Source organism: Ambystoma mexicanum, chromosome 2p (genome assembly GCF_040938575.1).
Source record: "Ambystoma mexicanum isolate Mex_15411 chromosome 2p, UKY_AmexF1_1, whole genome shotgun sequence".
NCBI lineage: Eukaryota > Metazoa > Chordata > Amphibia > Caudata > Ambystomatidae > Ambystoma > Ambystoma mexicanum.
The window spans coordinates 1086941974-1086960746 of NC_090923.1; the positions used below are offsets into that span (position 1 = coordinate 1086941974).

Below are 18773 nucleotides of genomic sequence, written 5' to 3' on the forward strand. Positions count from 1 at the left end.
CGTCTCCCCTGTGCGCCCGGTTGTTGTACCTGTTGTTGTTCGTCGTCTTCTTGTAGTTGTAGCACTTGCAGTGCTATCTGGTACCCCAGGCCCAACATCGCTAGTCCTGCCGGTAGCATTTTGGAGTGGGAGTGGTTGTGGGAGGGGTTTGGGTCTGCAATATATGTGCTGTCGGCCTGTATGGCCTCCACCTGTGCTGATTGAATGATTCTGTGGCAGATGCTATCCCTTCTGGCCGAGCACGTCCCGCACGTAAGGCTGCATTTGGCCGCATGGCATCTTGGGATTTGAATCATGTATCAAATCCCGATGGCAGTGTGATGTACTTTGACTGATTTTCATGCTATGCTCCCATTGTTACACATGCTATGATTGCAGCCGCTTACATACCTGTGAAGAGTCAGTGGTATGTAGGGCTCGATCGATGGCCGACCCTCATGCAGCACAGTAACGTACTTCACCGACGGGCGTGGCGTGCCATTTGTGATTGCAGCCAGTTAGCATCATGACACACAGCCGCACTACATTGATGTAATTGTGAATGCAAGCGTTCACAGAAGCCTTTTCGACGTAATGTTGCAAGTGAGGAATTCGAAGGCCAGCATTTTGGGTTTTGAAGTAGCGGCGAGGATACGCCCACAGGTCTGGCTGGAAATGTAACGTTCTATTGTAGAATGTCCTTGGGACATGGCCCATAACGAGCAGGCAATGAATGATATGAATTGAATGGGATGCGCAACAGCGTAGTGGACGATAAGGCAGGACGTTCCCAAATCCATCTTGCTTCACAACACTACAGATCCGGCCAGGGGCACAGTGGTTTTTGCGGACTGCATTACGCACAGACGCGATGGAAGTTTCACATATTATGTGAGTGAATATTCATGCGTTTTCATTGCGGGATGAGGGAATGATGTGTGGATGCATGGACTGATGATTCCGTTTAGGGTCTGCCATGTACATGGGTTTTTTGATTCACTCCCCTTCCCCTGCGTTATGTGATGCAAGGCTGCCATAGTGGGACATACGTCTATCTGCCCTTGTCAGATCCTCCCTGTCTCGACGCGCCTTCATACACTTGTGTCTAGGCACGTTACTAATCCCATGTCATGGGTTCTATCTTGACGGACGCATGCACAGTAACCGACGTTGACAATGGTGTATTTAGCTCGATTGGTTTCGTTATGATTCGATACTGATTTAGGGGTGTGTATATTCCTTTGGAGTGGGCTAGCATGCATATGGGTGTGGATTTGGTGTGTTGTATGAAGATTGTAATGCATCATGAGTCCCGTAATGCAATCGGTTAATTTGTGTTTCTTTTGGGTGACAGGTATCTCCTGCCCTATTGCAGATGCCATCTCTACGCCACTCCTCCAGATGGTTTTTACTCTCGACTCCTGCAGCTTCGGGTGAATCAGTGGAGCACCATTTCGATCTTATGGGACGATCGCCAATGGGCCACATGCCCTTACGCTGTACTGGTGGCTAGGTGCAACATTTCGGCCTTTCAGCTCGACTAGTGCCTGCCTCATGGGACGGACCTGCGGTTCTTGCCGCTTCCATGTTGCCTTTTGGAACGTTGATGTAGGCCCTGTGTGCCATGATGGTACAGGGCGTCACACAAGTGGAAGCCGGTCAATTATTGCAGATGCAGCCCTCGGTGATGATGGTTGTTTTGGTGGTATTTTGCAAATTGCTGTGGGGCCTTTGTCATTTGGATGTGCATTTAAATTGTATTCCGATATTTGTCGTGTTGCGTTGTTCTTTGCAGGTGATGTGGCGATTTTCGCTTTGTGGCGGTATGTATTGCGTGATGATCTGCATTGTGTTCCGCCTTCTGAGTTGAGTTGTGTGGTACAGTACTGGCCGCGTTTGCCTACGTAGCACAGTATGGTCACGGATAGGGGCTGCCATTGTGACTGTTTACATGATGTGCTGTTCAGGGGCGGGGGATTGGCTTTTGGCCGACTGGTGCCTGTCAGCCAGGTCGATTGGTGGAATGATGGGTTGTTCAGAATGTGGCTGGTCACAGGTGACTGTGTTTGCGTGCGTTTGTTGGAGGGGGACTGGGGTCATGTCCATTGGAATAGCTTCTGTATTGATGCCATCTGTGCCCTGCAGCTCCCATCGGCCCCTCTTGGGATGAGCCTGGCTGCTCAGTCACTCTGCCGACTTGTGTGGTACATGCTTCTGCTGATGGTTGGTTTGTTTACTGGCATGAGTACAGGGCTGGTGCAATCCCCCTCAGGATGCTGTTTTGGATGTTGCCTTGCGCTGGTGGCAAGCGATGGGGGACTACTGTTGTTTTGTGTCATGTGTTCTTGATTTTCATTTTGATGTATTGTACCTTCACATGCCTGTGCTGCGTCAGTACGGCTATGGTGACATGCCGTACATGGATGCCCACTCACGGGGCGCTTTGAGCCCCTGCATGCTTTTCTACGTTGGCATGCATGGGTGAATTGTGGATTTCACTGGTTGCATAGTGTGAGTACATTGCGCCTGCCAGGAGTTGTGCAATGAGGCCAGGGAGTGGAGTGCAGGCACTCAGTGGGCCATTTACGGTTGGTTCGCGTTGCCGTATTTCTCGCCATGGCGGAATGGTACTTTACGACGTGCTTGATGGCGTTCAGTACATGTCCGCTAGGGTCAGAATTCGCGTACCGTTGCGCCATGGCGGTGATTCCGGTTTTGCAAGGCGCGCGTGCGCGTACTTGGTGCAGTTAGCGTTGCCGTTCACTGCGGTGTCGCTAATGGCATCGTACTTTACGGTGACGGGTCATGATCGCAACGAGCGGTGTTCGATGGCGGTATTGCATTTCCGCCATCATTTTTCCATTTCCGCAAGGGTCGTAATGAGGCCCCAAGAGTTGTGCGGCTCCGGGATACTTTGAGTAAACGCTTCGGGAAGGAAATACATGGATCTGGGAGTTGGCGAGGGAGTCCGGTCAACGGTGGGCAAATATTTGTCTTCGGGTAAAGTTTTCTCCACACTCGAAGAGAATTCCTCCATCACCCTTGCACTAGGCTATAGCTCTGTCGAACATTCCCCATTTAATGTGGAAGTAGCCGGTGTTTCCGAAATCGCCATGGAAACAACATCATGCTCTCACCTGATTGCCAGGGCTGTTATTATTAATCCGGAGGTAAATTGTTTACGCTTGATCTCGGAAGTGTTCCTCTCAGTGGGGGGAGTGCAGGACCTGCTCCTCTGAAGGGCTTAAGCTGTAATTCCCGGAGATGAAAAGGAAGCTAGGCTTTCATTCCTGCCTCCTCCACACAGCCCCGATTTTCTGCTTGGTTAGGCAACTTTTCAGCGATTCTACACCTGTTACCTGAGCTGCTGTTGTTGGCACACCGACGGTGACATGGTCTGAAAGAGATATCTTCATAAACTGGGAGCGGGGGAAAACAAATGTATTTATAGATGAAGAGAACTGATGCCGCCGCTGACCTTGCTGTAAGACAGAGAGGCCTGGACTGGCTCTGAGGTCTGGAGGCAGCTCCGTGTGTGAGCATGCGTGATGTGAGCCCTTCGCCGAGGGGCCAAAGCACCTAACTGTGAGACCCCGTGGAGCGGGAGATGACAGAGTGCACTGATACCTCAAGGGCACCACCAATCCCGGAAGCAAGGTAAGTACCTGCATTGGTGAAACATACAGGGCCATGCTATACTGCTGGCGGCCAGTCTGTTGTATTAAACAAAACATCCTGTGCTCATTGGGTGTGGTGTTCTAATTGTAACAATGATTTCCGACTTGGGCTATTAGCTTGTGGCATACCTGGCCCTCGGTAACAAGTGCCAAGGTCTGTGACCACCTGCTAATGCCCTCAGAATGCAACATTATTGCTTAATTATAGTAACTGTCAAATCAGCATGAGCCATTTTTCAAAGTATCTGAGCTATACCGAAGAGTCACAGCTGCGGTTAGAAGGTTGTAGTTGTTGGTTTCAAGTTGTCTAGCTTCATTGTAAAGGGGCATCAGTTTGGTTACCCCTGCTTTCTAGCATGTTACTCGAGTCAGTATTGGATGGCTTCTTAACCGCTATCTCTTCCTTCTTTTCTCTAAGGACCAAGGTACGATAGGCGTCATCTTCAACGTGGGCACTGACGACATCACGATCGAGGAGACGAATGTCATAGTGAATGATGGCAAATACCATGTGGTGAGATTCACGCGGAGTGGTGGCAATGCAACACTGCAGGTGGACAACTGGCCTGTCAACGAGCGGTACCCTGCAGGTAGGCGCATCCCATGTACAGGACCGCCAGTCGTGTAACTCAGATATCCTTCCTCCCTTGGAATAAACCCAGAGACCAAAACAAAAGGTGTTTTGCCATGTTTGTGTGCAGGCCTTTATCTTGCCAGGATTTTGAGGATCGTTGAGACGAAGCCTGGTGGTTGATGAAGATTTCAGGGTACCAGTCAACTTTATGATTGAGGTGCATGACTGTTAGAATCACTGTTTACATTAAATGCAAACTTCCTGCAATGTATGTGTGTGTGCCAGGAGCTTCTTACTGGCTGACCTTTTGGTGAAATGTGAAAGACCTCCTTCATGGTTCTCCCTACAATAGAAGGTCAGTGCTCTCCTTCGAGCTATTTAGAAAAGGAGGTTGCTGAACTTTAACTGGGGGCTTCTTTTGGATGGTCCTTGAAATCCTGGCTGCCACCACTATGATGGGATACCTCCAAGTTCTTTGCCGATATCTTGGTGATGTGGAAAGTACCAGCTGCTCTCAGATCATTTGAGGTCTTTATGGGGACCGTAGAAGACCGATGGTAAAACTGCCAGCTGTGGCGATCCCATTTAAACTGCTGTACTCGTGGGTAACAGCAGGGTATGGATGGTTGGGCAGGCAGATGCTACTGTGGCGTTCCCCTGTATAAAAAATGAAAAAAAGACAAAATGGGCATGCCACTGCTGACTGGCAGTGAATTTACCACTAGTATATTAATGCCAGCATTCTGACACAGATCCAGCTCCAATCCCTCCATCATCAGGTGCCTTTGAGTCTTTCTGTGCTCTGACTATGTAACATGACATCTCTGTTCTATTGCCGGATGCCTCTGTGTCACCACGTTTGATACCTCTGGTCTCTACGGAGATTTCTTCTTTTTTCCCCCTGATATCCATGTGACGGCTTATGTCCGGGTATGTACAGGAAGGACGAGAGAACAAATTGAGTTTTAATATTTTTTATATTGTGGATTTGCATCCGAGTTGAAATGGTGGGTGCATGGAGGATTCCAAAAATGTGATGTGAAGGGTATGTATTTTCCATGAAGTCAAGTTAGTTGCTTTCAATGTGGATGGACATTGTGAGCATGTTCCATGTCAGTGGATTTTATACTTCCAAGTGTCTTCCTCTTTGGGAACTGCATCATGTTTCATGGACCTGGAGTACATTTTGCTTGCATGAGTTTTGGGGGATCGTTATGGGGTGTTGTGTTGTACTTTGTTAATTCATCATTGTGTGGGTCTTTCTGCAAAAGGCAGCAACCCCTTGAAGTAGGATTGGGCAAAAGTAGGGAATCAGACCCTGAATTCCAGGTTGAAATGAGACTACAGTATTCTGGATAGCTTGGAAACAGGAGCTATTTCGTTTTGACCTTTCAAATTGAGTTTGCGTTGTCAAGTAGCAGATTAACAGTCTTTTTTACACTACTACTTGACAGTCTTTAGGGGGGTTATGTCTTGAATTGGAAGCGGTATAGGTGGGATTTATTGAGAACATGTCTGTCTGGATGCCAAAAATGATCTTTAAGTCAGCAGATACCTCTAAGCTTCTGAAGTTGGTGCTAGGTTGAGTGACTAACATGGATGTGAGGAGGGCTTTGGTCATGAGAGATATTGTTGGTGCGGTTGGCGCTCAGGACACTCTGTTCTGTTTTGGAGCCATTGAGTTTGATGAAGCTCATTATCATCCATGGTTTGGATGTGGTCAGGCCGGTTCCTAGGTTATGAGAATGGGTTTGTTTGTTGGTGATGCACGGGCAGAGTTGAATTTCGGAAGCATAGAATAGGTAGACGATGTCATGGTCTGAAATTACCTCCAGAGGGGAAGCAGTGGATCTTGAACAGCCCAGAGTGGAACAGGAAAGAGATCAGTTTGTCGGTATCAGGTAATATTATCCCCGTATATATGGTCGCCATAAATAATATCGCCGGGAAAAGGTTGCAGCAATATTATATGGGTGACCATATATATGGGGACAGGGGCAACACATTTTTTTTTTTTTTTTTAAAAGAAAAAAAAAAGTTTGGGGGTTGCGGGGGTGTCCCCCTCATGTTCCATGCAATAATGTCGCCACAAAAAACGGCCATTTTTCAGCGATATTTTTGCATGGCGAGATCTTTGTGGCAACATTATTACATGGAACCAGTTTGTCATTGAAGTCATCCATTGAGAAAATACGTAAACTGAATTAGGGAAGTATACAAAACTCCCTGTAGCTCTTAGCAGGAATCTACAGTATTAAAGTCTGTGTTGGGGTCTAGTAGTGCCAGCAAACATGCATTGAATTCCTCAGCTGCTAAAAGGTTGTCAAATGGTTATTCATGTACATACCCCAGAAGGACGCTGGAATGACTGAAGAGTCTGCATTATGGTGATGCACAATTTGACTTTGAATGTCTTCAACATGGGAATGGTGGTGTCTTCCTTAAGAGAACAAGGTCTATTTGTTTTTGAAAGGTTGTGCAAATGAGCTATGAGGGAGCTCAAGATTTTGCACACATTTAAAGGTTTTTGGTTGGTATGATGCTGCAAGATGGGGTGCTGTCTTATAGGGTTCTGATAGCACCTTTTCTGGTGTCTCTATGTTGGGAGATTGCACACTTCCACCCCGATGCCTTGATGCCAGGAGAGTCCTGATTTCCTCTTTGATGTCTCTGACATAAACGTTGTATTAGTTCCTCGCTGACGTCTGTATGATTTAGGATTTTTCAGTTGTACCTTTCTGCCTTGATTTCTCGGCGCCTCCTAGATGTCTCCAGGATCTGGGATTTCTTGGTTCCTCTTTCATGTCTTTGTGATAGAAGATGTTTCAGTTCCTACCCGATATCTCTAGGAAAGGAGATTTCTGATTTTATCCCTGATGTTTCGATGACAAGATTTTCAAGTTAATTTATATGTTAAAAGGTTCAAATCAAGTACAGGAACATTTCATAAAATCCCATTACATAATTGCTTGGCTTCAAATACATCCGTTTCAGAATTAACCTTTAATTTGTTCAATGCATACCGCAGTATTTGAAAGAATACAAACATGTGGTCTCTATTGTGGGAGATGTGCTGGTTTATAGTACATTTGGTAATAGTAAATAGCACATTTCTCAGTTCACTCCCTATCATGAGAGATTCCTTAGTATCTTAGATGCTTGAACGGTGGTGCATTTCCCATTCCCTCCTAAATGTTTCTCTGATACGAGATTTCTCAGTACCTAATTTTATTAAAAATAATGCTTTATTATTAAGGAAATTCATAGAGTACAGCATACACTGCCAAGGTAGTCTCTAAGTACTGGCGTTGAAATGAATGGCCGATATACCGTAGGAGGAAGCTACTGAGAGAAAGGTACGGTCTTGTTGGGCTTAGGAAAGGGAAGGCGATCATCTGTATCCCAGATAGTTCAAGTGACGGAGATCCAAAGAATGAGGGAGCGGATGAAGAAAAGCACACCCGTTAGCCCAGTCGTTGTGGATCGGTAGGGCTTTTGAAGGAGACAAAAGCAGAGGTCTGATTGGAATATAAAGCTTGAATTTCTGGAGAAGGATTGCCATCTTGTTGATGGACACAACAATGAATGATGAAGAGGGACTTCAACTTAGTAGCAGGGCGGTTGTAAAAATCTGGATTTTATGGGGCCAGCAGAGAATGAAAACCAGAAAGCCAAGTAGAAGCTTTTCACAGTCCTTTCAAGAGGCGATGATGGCGTTGTTCTACCTGGTGGGAAAAGTCAAGCAAAGCCGGATTCTTTTCAGGGTCTGTAGGTGGAATAAAAAGGAACTTGCCACTTGGCTGTCTTGAGAGGCCAAGAAGAGACACAAAATAGAAGCAAAGGTTCTTGATCCTTGAGGAGAAAATGGAGGAAGACCTAGGGAAGAGGGCAGGGCTGAGTGATACCAAAAGCGGATGCAATGGTTGCTGATCAGAACCTCGCTTTGTCCCCACTCAGCTTGAGCCAGCCTGATAGCACCCAGAAGTGGATGCTCCCGTGCACCAGGACATGGAATGGGAAGTAGAGGTGGAGTTCTCATGCCATTTAATCAGAATGTGGTTACTGCCAATGTTGGTGTAGATATATCGAACGAGAGAGAGAGGGGGCATAGGTAGATTGCGGGCTGGACATGAACAGGGAGACTGCAACCTGTTGTGTTCTGTCAGAGAAGATAGAAGAGATCCAATGCGACAAGGGTCTGCCGTTTGACAGCCCGTAAGATCACAGAACAGTCGAAAAGAAATACGCCATGGAAATCACTGTTGTCAGAGTGCTCTTTTATGTCTGCAGTAGATGCCTATGACTATACTTAACAGTGGAACTCTAGCAGCCTCAGTAAGGGTGTATTCCACTGGAAACCATACATATTGTGCACCTGCTCCCGGGAGCCCTCACTCTGAACTTTCTTCACTTTTGTTTTCAAATGCCCTGCATGGTCCTGATTAGCTTTTAGTGTCCGAAAGGAACCATCAGCCTAAATGGAAGAGATGCTTGAATGACCCGTAATCTGTCACACCCGAGAAAGAGCAAATCCTTTGTGTTATTGGGAGGTGATCTCTTCAAAAAGAACATCTGAGCCTCTCCTCAAAGAGTCTTTCCTGAGGTAACTGCTAGGTTCCTCCTCAGATACAACCCTCCCCCCAGCGTGCCTGTAAGCAGGAACCTCATAAAGAGATCCCCCTATGGTACATGTAAGGACATCACCTCAGCATAAGTGTCACCTGAACTACTCATGGGTTATGCATGGCGGCTTCCCTCAGAAAGCTCCGACATTGAGATCTGGAAGTTACATGCCTCAGAGAGTGCCCTTTCAATGGCACCCCAACCCCTTCCTCACAAGCAGCTCATCATGGGGCACCTGTAAGGACCCCTTAGATCACCAGTGAGGTACCTCTAAGTGGCTCCCGCCAAGTTCTTTATGGGTGTCTGGTGTGCCCAACCCCCTGAAAACATTCCACCCTGGTACCTTTAAACTCTCACCTCAGGAAAAGCTTCTCTAGGCATGCTAGTAAGGGTGCCTCACTCAGGAATAATTCCTCACATGATACCTACAAGACCCTCCACCTACCAATCCCCCCTGCCCCCCGCCTCCTCAAAAAACCTCTCTTAGCTGCTTACAAGCATCCTCGGCCTTGTCAACCATGCAGGGGCCCTCACACTGAAATGAGTTCATCAGGGATAGCACTAATAGTCCCCGTTAGAATGGGGACGTAATGAGCTCTATCTAAGGTCCACCTTCAGTAACAGCTACCCTCGGGGTAACCACTGAGGAACCCTCCTCAGAGGTGTTCATTGTGGGTGCCTAGAAGCCTCCTGCACCAGACAGCGTTCCCCAGAGACTTGTTGGATTTGTAAACAATATAGAGTCAAAAGTGTATTCTTCCAAAGAGATTTAAACTAAATATCGTTCTTTTATTCTTAATGAGGAAATAGTAATTACTTTTTGTCCACCTCTCAGAGACACAGATGAGATTAAAGGAGGTCCATCTGCGAGCCTTCTAGTCCTAATGAATTAAAAAGCACTTTCCAGCATCCCATCTTCCATAAGGAATTGTTTTCTGTCTGTACTCATTCATAAACAAATAGTAAGGGGTTGTCCACCTTTCATCCTTCAGAAGGAGCTAGTAAAACCTCTTGGCATATGATCCTTCATAGAGAGGTAAAACCTCTTGGCATATGATCCTTCATTCTCAGCATTTCAGCCTTCCTTAAAGGAGTCAATGAATGGCATCAGTATTCTCCCATTAGAACGTGATTATAAGTATTATGTATCTGCTTTCCAGTCATTGTAAGAAGATCAAATAAGGGCCAATCATCAGGCATTAATCCTGAATAAAGAGATATAAAGCTCTCAATATCAGACATTCTGTCATTCAAAGGAGATGCCATATGGTTACTCGTCAGCCTTTCATCATGTATAATGATACCACAGGACCCCTCTCTACCACCCCTGCTCTTTAACCTTTACCCGAGCCTCCTCCCTGCTCTTATTCACATGGCCTGACGTGCTACAACTATGCAGAGCCCCCCCCCTGACCTCGCTTCATGCCTCACAGAAATCAACCATTGGATGACAGCTAACCACCTCCTTTTCAACCCCAGAAAAACAGAAATCATGATCTGTGGGAAGAGTACCCTCTTCCCCCCCAACCCACCCACTGGCCGTCCTCCCTAGGCCCTCCACCCCCTACCTCCAACACAATAAATAACCTTAGATGCACCATGGACGCAGATCTGACACTCTCACATCACATCAACTCTGCGTCAAATCATGCTATCTACACCTAGGCATTCTCAGACACATCTTCCCCTGCCTCTCCTATCCTCACAGAGTTGCCCCATCACAGCTTTCATGTTCTCTTGCGTAGAATATGCTAGCTCCCTATACCTGACCACTCCTGCATCTCAACTCAGAAAACTCCAAAGGGTCCAAAACACTGTAGCCAGGCCCCTCCCAGCTCTAGCCCCTAGATAGCACATCACATTCGTCCTCCGTGTCCTGCACTGGCTTCCTGTCGAGTGACGGTCTACCTTCAAGACTATGTGCATCACCCACCACGCTGTGCACAAGGCCCAGAATATCTACAACACAAGCTCATCCCTTATAGACACAACAGAACCCTGAGATCAGGCACAGCTCTCCTCCGTGTCATCCCTCCAGCCAAATCGGCCAGTACAGGGGGACCATCCTTTTCTGTCCAAGCACCTACAATATGGAACTCCATCCCGTTTAGCATCCACGACATAGAGGATCACCTCGCTTTTCAGAAAGCATTCAAGACCTGGCTCTTCCTCCCTGCGTCTTGACTGACCTAATCCATCTCTCGGGTAAATTTCACCCACAGACGGGTAGGCTGGGGAATCGATGAGTCACTCCAAGAAAGTAACGAGCATGCACAGAAAGACTCCCATAGACCCCAGGACAGGATTTACAATCTGTCAACGAAACAAGTAATCAGCCATGACTCACGGGTACGTGTCACACTCCATCTCAATGGATGATAGTCATATCCCTCCGAATACACTCTCGGCAGCCTTCACAGCACCTATCCACAAGACAGCTCTACATGGGCTGCTGGCAGGGACTTAGCCACCCCTCCCTACCTTTGCACCAGCTAAAATGAACATGCACCTTCTAAATTCCTCCGACCAATCTCTCATATCTCAGACTTCGGTCCTCCAGGGGCGTTCACCTACAGGGCTTTGAGGCCATCCAATGGGAAAAGGTGCTATACAATTGCCATATTACATTACATATCACATTACATAAGAAGATAGCAAGGACTCCTTGCCATCCTCACATCCGTCCAAATGAGATGAATGCCAATTAATGACCATCAGATATTGCAAGGAGATCAGTAGGACCAATGCCTGGCCGTCCGCAAAAGATGCAGTCAGCTCTATGTGTCAGCCTTTTTCCTTTAGAAATAGAGTCTGAGGATTGTCAACCTGGCTAAGGAGCGACAGTCAGAGCAAATGCCAGCCTTTCATCCTACTTGAGACGATAGGAAGGGCTACCTCGCAGCCTTCCGAAGGGGATGCAACAAGGTCACCTGTCAGCTTTTAATCATTTATAGGGCGATACCACGGAACCGTGGTCAGCCTTACTAACGACGTGCATTGAAGACCAATTAATACCCATCACCTAGCGCAAGGAGATAGTTGGGACTGACCGTCAGCCTTTCTAATGAGAGCAAAGGATGACCAATTGTTATTCTTTAATGCTTCCCAACACAGGATAAGGACTCGCCGCCTATCATAAGGAGATGTACTGCAGACCAATCATTAGCCTTTCACTTTTTAAGCGAATTAACAAAAGGGGCCAGTCGCTGAACTGTAGGTGAGTTGCTTGTGTGTAGAGGTCATTCGTCAGCGCTACGTCCTTCCATAAAAGGGCAACAAAGACAGAAGGGAGCAAGTGGCAGTCCCCAGTGTCATGATAGAACGAGGAGCCCCCTGAAGGCAACACCCCAGTATCCCTTCCAAGGAAATGCATTTAGGAGCACTTGCCACACATGCTAACGAGGTCAAAGGAAGGTCAGCGTGCAGCCTTTGTAAAAAGAGTCTACATCCTTACTGGAAGGTAACACATGTCACTTACCCGTTCACGCAGGAAGTCGTGCCTGTGCACCTTTCGCCAAAGTAATGGCAAACGTCGCCAATGTAATGGGAGTGTTGGCAACATGGGACTGGCATTGAATTTAAAGAGGGGCACCGTCCGGTTAGTTTGGTTTTCTCTGCTGTCTGAGGTGACGGCACTGCAGGGTGTCCTCTAGTTTCAATGGGCCCTGTCAGAGAATTAGATGTATTGGCCCCTCCGGGCGTCCATGCGGGAGTGTTGGCAGAGCCAACGCGGCCAACACATACAATGCGTCTATTTTAAAGGGGGCTCCACTTTTCTAACGCATTGTTTTCTCGAAGCAACTGTGGCACATTTTTCATCACTCGCAAGGGGATATTAAGAGAGACCACCCCTACATTGTAAGCCAGAATGATTGCTTTCCTGCATTTAAAGATGAGAAGCGCCTTGGAGGCTGGAGACTAGTGCCACCTTTCTAGAGACCCATTGGGAAGGGAAGTGAAAGCAGTGCACTATGCTGGCCTGACTACCACCAACCGAGCAAGCCTGCCCCGATAGACTTTCAGGACACAATATAGACACGCATATATGCATTAGCAGTGCTACACAGCCACAACCAATGTCTCTACGAGTCAGCTCTGAGAAAGCTGCACTTACAGAGAGGGAAGGCATTCAGCTTGCAGGCGTGCTGTGATGTCTCCTTGCTTGCTCCGGACTGAGATCCGCGCATGCTTCTGATTGTCACAGCAGGTTAGGCTCCCCTGGTCCTCCCTGTGGGCTTCAGCAGGAAGACGGGGTTCTGGGTAATGGCGATGGACAGGTGTCAGAGGCAGCATCGTTTGCTCTGACATGCCGGCTTTATTGAGGAATGGTTACTCACCGTGTGGGTAGAGGTCATCTCCAGAGGGAACAGGACACTGCCCGGAAGACATTGTTTGCCAATCGAGGCAACTTCTTGCTTCAACTGTACCCTCATCGACAACTACGGAAACCAACATCAACCCTCCTCCAGCACCTGTCGGGTGCCAACCCTTCACTTGCGCCTGACTTAAACCTTTCTTCCTCCTGCATCCGGCTGGCCTAAGACTGGCTCCCCGTCAGCACTTATCAGGTCTAGCACAAGCACAAGGTCCCTCAACTATGCCCTGCTTGTCCTGGCAACTCTCCTCCACCTACCTGGCAAGAGGTGGTAAGCCCACTTCTGCCTTGAAAACAGCCCCACACCAATATCTGCCAGACCTCATGCTGCCCCTTATACAATGCATGTCACATCCACAAGAAGAAGACTCCACTGAGGTCCTCAAGGACACGCATCCATCACTACTGAGCCCCCCCCATTGCTGACACACTCCCTTCAACTTCTACCTCTTTCCCCTTGATGCTAATAGACCCCCTACCATCAATGCACTCATGGTGTGAACCACTCTCTCCTCTGCTGTGACACCTCTATGGGCAGAGCACTGTTTCCTAGCACTGTCTCAAGTGCATGTGGGCGAACTCAAAGTGACATACAATTGTGCTCTTTGTGTGGTGCGTCGTACCAGCAGGCTTTGCACTCTATCGCCTCAAGTATCATGATCCATGTTCCTTTCCCCTGAGATAGACAATGAGGACGCGTTGGTCCTCATCGCCACCTCTAAGAAGTGATTCCATTTCCATGGAGCTGATTTCCATGTCAGTTTCTCTTGCCCGGGGCCCTAAGGATGGTGGTACTGATTAGAAGCAGCCTCGCCACACGGGTGTTACGCGATGCATGGGGACCCTTCATGCAAAGCTGTACACTAAAAATTGGGTTAGCTCCCGATTTGATGATGTACTTCCTGCTGATCAAATGTGGCCTGTCAACCAAACTTTGCCATGTGAAGGAGCTCACACCCCTTTCTCAGAGCAGAATAAAGTTTTAAAAAAGCCTCCTGAGATTAAAATGGGAACAGGTGGAGCGACAGATTTTGCCGATTCTACAGACTCAAGTTCTTTCAACTCCTCAATGATTCAGAGGGAATTGCCAAGTTCTCTAACGAAACCCAAGGCTGCCATTTATGCAAAGGTAGAATATGTGGGACTCCAGGAACATTTTAGTTTCTAGCTCATCAAGACAACGAAATATTGTGTACATCTCCCTTTCTTACGGAAATAGTCACAAGCAAGCTGGGTGATTAGGGGCTCCTGGAAGGTGTGGTGAGGCTTCCAGGTGAACTTGCAATATGCGCCCACATCAACCGGCCCCGGACTCTGCAAAAGATCATGTTTGTCTTGCGCGCTTGAGGTCAGAGTACTACTTCCCTGGCCTAGTCGTTCCACAGCTGCATTTCTCAGGTCTCTGTTTTGCTTTGGTCAGCACAGAGAAAGGGGTCATGTGTGACGCAGTTTTGCCTCCAACCATGTCACACACACACACACATAGTGCCAACTTGGCTTACAAAGGAATCCAAATCGAGGAACTGGCAAGACAGTAGGGACATAGAGGGGAGGGGCTGGTGAGGTAAGGGGGGGACATAGGTGATTGGGTGTTGGCTAATCCTGAGCCTACACATCCGCGTATCACGCGTCACGCTGGGAGGCAGCTGAAACAGTAATGATTTACGCTACAAATCTGAGGAATCAGAAAATGACAGGACTCATTGTGCCCATTTTATTTATTGGGCTTTTGTATGGCGCCTGCGTACAAGTGTTTCCATGGCATGGGTCCTGTGAGTAAAGTAGATGATTGCATCCTCGATGCCTCTGTCTGTCCGGCTGTCTCTATCTCTCTATCACATTCTCTCTCTTTCTCTCTCCCATTACGCCACCTTTGCTTTCTCTCTTTCCCCCTTTGACTCTCGTCCTTCCTCTATGTCACTCCCCCATCTCCTTTTATCACCCTTACTCTGTTTTAATTGTAGCCACCCCGCCACCAAACTTTGATACCTCGGGGTCCGTTTTTTCATTCCAGCCCATTGTTGGTCTTCCCTCAGCCTCTTGGCGTCTTTATCTCGCACCCTCTCTCCTCATTTCCTCTCTCTTGGCTTTTTGCATGTCCCTGCTTTCGTTGTTGCCTCACTTTGATATTCACTCTGCCACCCCAACCCCCATCTTCTGACAGTTGTCCCTCTTTCTTCCCTTGCCATGTGTACTCTGCAGCCTGTCAGGGATGTGAGGCTAGCTGACTGGCTAGGATATTTGCGTTCTGCGACTTATTTGCTCCAAAGTTGTGCACCAAATAAATCCTTTCGAGACAGGGACAGAGATAGCGCGTTTGATGAGTAGATCTGTCCCCGGCCACATGCAGCAAAACTATTCCAACTCTCCTAGACAAGGGCTGCAAGCTGGCAGGATTGCTCATGTGCAGCTTCACCCTTTACATAAGCTCCAGACCCCTTTGGCGCTTTCTCTCTTTTTCTCCTTTGCGCTGGGGAGTGTTACCCCTCGGGTGTCCGGTCTTCACCCATGGAGCTCTCTGGCTCGGTGCCTCCTCTGTCATATGGTCTGGGCACAGATGATTTCTGCTGTCTCGTGTTGAATCTGTGGGAAGTGGAGCAGACACGGTACTAGTAAGCAGGCTGTCAGCCGGTCCAAGTACAATACACCTATGCGCTGCAAGCTGCGATACTTATGAGGCCACTTCAAACCCATTAGAAATCCCATCAGGGCAGTTGAAAGGGTTTCTGCTCCCCTGGGTGAATATGGAGTTTGGGCCCCAACCAGAGGCATCGGCACAACTTTTGCTGATTGGGAACAAGAAATGATAGAACATCGACCAATTATAGGCCATTGTTTGAGAGTAAGGACATGTGCCCTTCAGTCCTGTTCCATTGATAGACGTGAACATGTGTCTCTTTTCCATCTAGCTGAATATTAGGACAATATAAACATTATTCTCTGATGTCTGCTCATTCATAAGATGTGCTGACCTATCTCAGATCCCCAAACCTGATAGTAATCCATACAGGATGCTCTCAGGATATGTGGATTGCTTCTGACGCCCCTCCCGCTCGGTACGCCACTGAGCCAAACGAAACAGGGTCACAAGCCATAATACTCCAACCAACCAGCAATTTTAAGCATTCTCGGGACACACCAAACCATAGGCGTGTCCAAGGAGTGGCCTGCGGTGGCACGTGCTACCCTTGGAATCTGATTGGCCATCTCATTATCGTAAACTATGATCATTAGCTCACTGCCATCCTACTTCATGACACCCCTGCATAAGTCAACGTCCCACTTGGGCCACCCCAGTCAAAAGATTCCAGGCATGCCACTGCACCAAACCCTTCTAGCAACTAGAGACAACAAACAATTCTGTGGCAGAAGAAGGCGTGGCAGATTTCACCTTTTTGAAATCTTCTCGCCATCTGCAGAAAGACCAACGCTCCACCCATCTAAATCCATCCAAGCAGAAGCCTGTCTTTCCGCCAAGGGCTGGCACAAAGGTACTTCAGCCAGTCTGCATGTTGTGCGTGTTTGGAAGGCCAAGTCTGTCAGCCAAGCAGATCACAAGGAACATTCCATCCTCCGGATTGGCTTGAATATTTGGCGCCTTGTCTGCCTGCTACTTCGCTAAATGGGCGGCTTCCGTCCACTCAGAAAACTGGATGGCGTTTCTCTCGAAAACTGTGTACTGCAGATGTCGGATTGCCAGCTCTTTTTTCGGCACTGTGGGTGGGTATTGTACGCACTCCTACCAGTAATGCATGCAAAAAAGAATCTTCCCGATGGAAGCAATGTGTTCAATTGCTGGCCTTTAAAGTGTGTTTGGACGAAACCAAGTGTTTAACATTACCAACAAAACAAGTATTATGAAAGACCCCCTCATCCCCCAAGCTAAGTTTAAACAAAACTCCTTTCCCAAATGATTTCGCTGCAAAGCGCATGCCTGAGTCCATAAACAGGGTGTCCATTTTGGGAGTGCTCTTTCGTGATAAAGTTGAGCAGTCGTTGATATACCTGGTGGGGCCAAATGCATTTCATTTCCTCCGCCTTGACAGAGCAATCCAACAGAGGGCCAACAATCGCCAGCAATCCAACAGGCAGTTCAGAACGGTTGCGCCTGAGCTGGAGTACTCAGTATTCTGGGAGAGCCCCTGCGATGGACGCCATGGTGACCAGCGAAGCAACGGAAGGGTTGTCGTATAGGAAAACTGTTTTCACGAGTTCATATTGTCTACCCTTGAATGTTTCTTAAGAGGCTTTGCATTTTTAATGCACCTTATTCCCAGCATGCATTTCATTGTGATGCCATGACCGCCCCAGTGCCTCAAGCGCCGTGTTCTGAAGCCGGAGCAGCCCTGGCTTCTGCATTTCCTGCAAAATCCTCTCAAATGTCTGTGGCCTTTTTACTGCATTGAAAATTGATTTTTGGTGTGCATGTTCAATGATGAAAAACTGTCCCGCCTTCTAGGCACCACGGAATCTGCTTGAAAAGCGTGTTTTAAAGGAACGTTGTACAGAAAGAACAGTAATGTTTCATTTAAACCAAAAAAAAGCATAAAAACTGAATATAAACTGCATTTAAAAATCTTTTCATTTGCTTCTAAATCATGCATAAATATGTTTTAACTGATCTTAGAGAGGCGATTCCTTAAACAAGTCTAAATATGTGTAACTAGCTGCATTCTGTCTAACCTTTCGAACCCCAAACCCCTAAAAAAGAATCTCTCTTTTTTTATCTAGCACTAACCCTTATTTCCTCACTAAACCGTTGACCGTGTACTTATAAATGTTAACTTCTGAACTTTGACCTTCCAGATCTTAACGTCTGAAATGTCTCTTTAAACTTTTTAAAGGAAACTTTGATAACGAACGCCTGGCGATTGCTAGACAGAGAATTCCATATCGTCTGGGCCGAGTAGTAGATGAGTGGTTACAAGACAAAGGTAATTAAAGATAATCAATTCAAGTTAATTAAACATATGATTAAAGGTGCAGAGCTCTTGGTGGAGGTGCATCCCGAGAGGGAGCAGCCTGTCTCCGGCGGTTGGCTTCTTTTCCTCGTTGCTGGGCAACCACCCTTCTCTTCTAAAGGGAGGGCTGACGTCATCAGAGTAGGCCCGGAGCTCCGTTTCGGAGTAGTGAATGCAGCCTAGAACTGGCACGGGTGCTGTCAAATTGTTCCCTTCTGGGTTGGCACAAATTTGGATCATCCTTTGGATTTCAAGAGTATTGTAGGGCCTGTGAACACAGATAGTCTGCATTCTGCTCTTAAGCTTTACCTGCGTTAGGTTTGTTTTGTTAACGAGACAGACCGGTGTTACTCGGCGTTGGTGAGATTACAACAGACCAGTCATCCTTCCAATACACCACGTAAAGCCTTTTTTTTCATTTAGGTACGGAATGGGTGTCGCATGATGAAGTTAAAGATCATTGACAGTGAGGGGAAGGCTGCTGAAGAAAGGGTGACCTCATATCGGTGAAGCTGGGTTCATTAAAGATAGGCAGGATAAGCTTGTGGAGTCAAGCTGAGGTTTGGGGTAGTCGATGATAGTGA

At 47.4% G+C, this 18773-nt stretch overlaps 1 protein-coding gene across 26 annotated transcripts in view; it reads left to right on the top strand.

Annotated features, from left to right (window-relative positions):
• NRXN2 (neurexin 2) overlaps window positions 1–18773 on the top strand; it is a 2524532-nt gene that overhangs the window by 2320567 nt on the left and 185192 nt on the right. For 18 of the 26 annotated variants that reach the window (XM_069645062.1, XM_069645063.1, XM_069645064.1 and 15 more), the window contains 2 exons: window positions 4075–4246; window positions 18073–18162. In XM_069645062.1, the coding sequence (XP_069501163.1) occupies window positions 4075–4246; window positions 18073–18162 (262 nt within the window). The remainder of the gene's footprint in view (window positions 1–4074; window positions 4247–18072; window positions 18163–18773) is intronic. The other 8 variants (XM_069645065.1, XM_069645068.1, XM_069645066.1 and 5 more) reach the window with 1 other exon arrangement.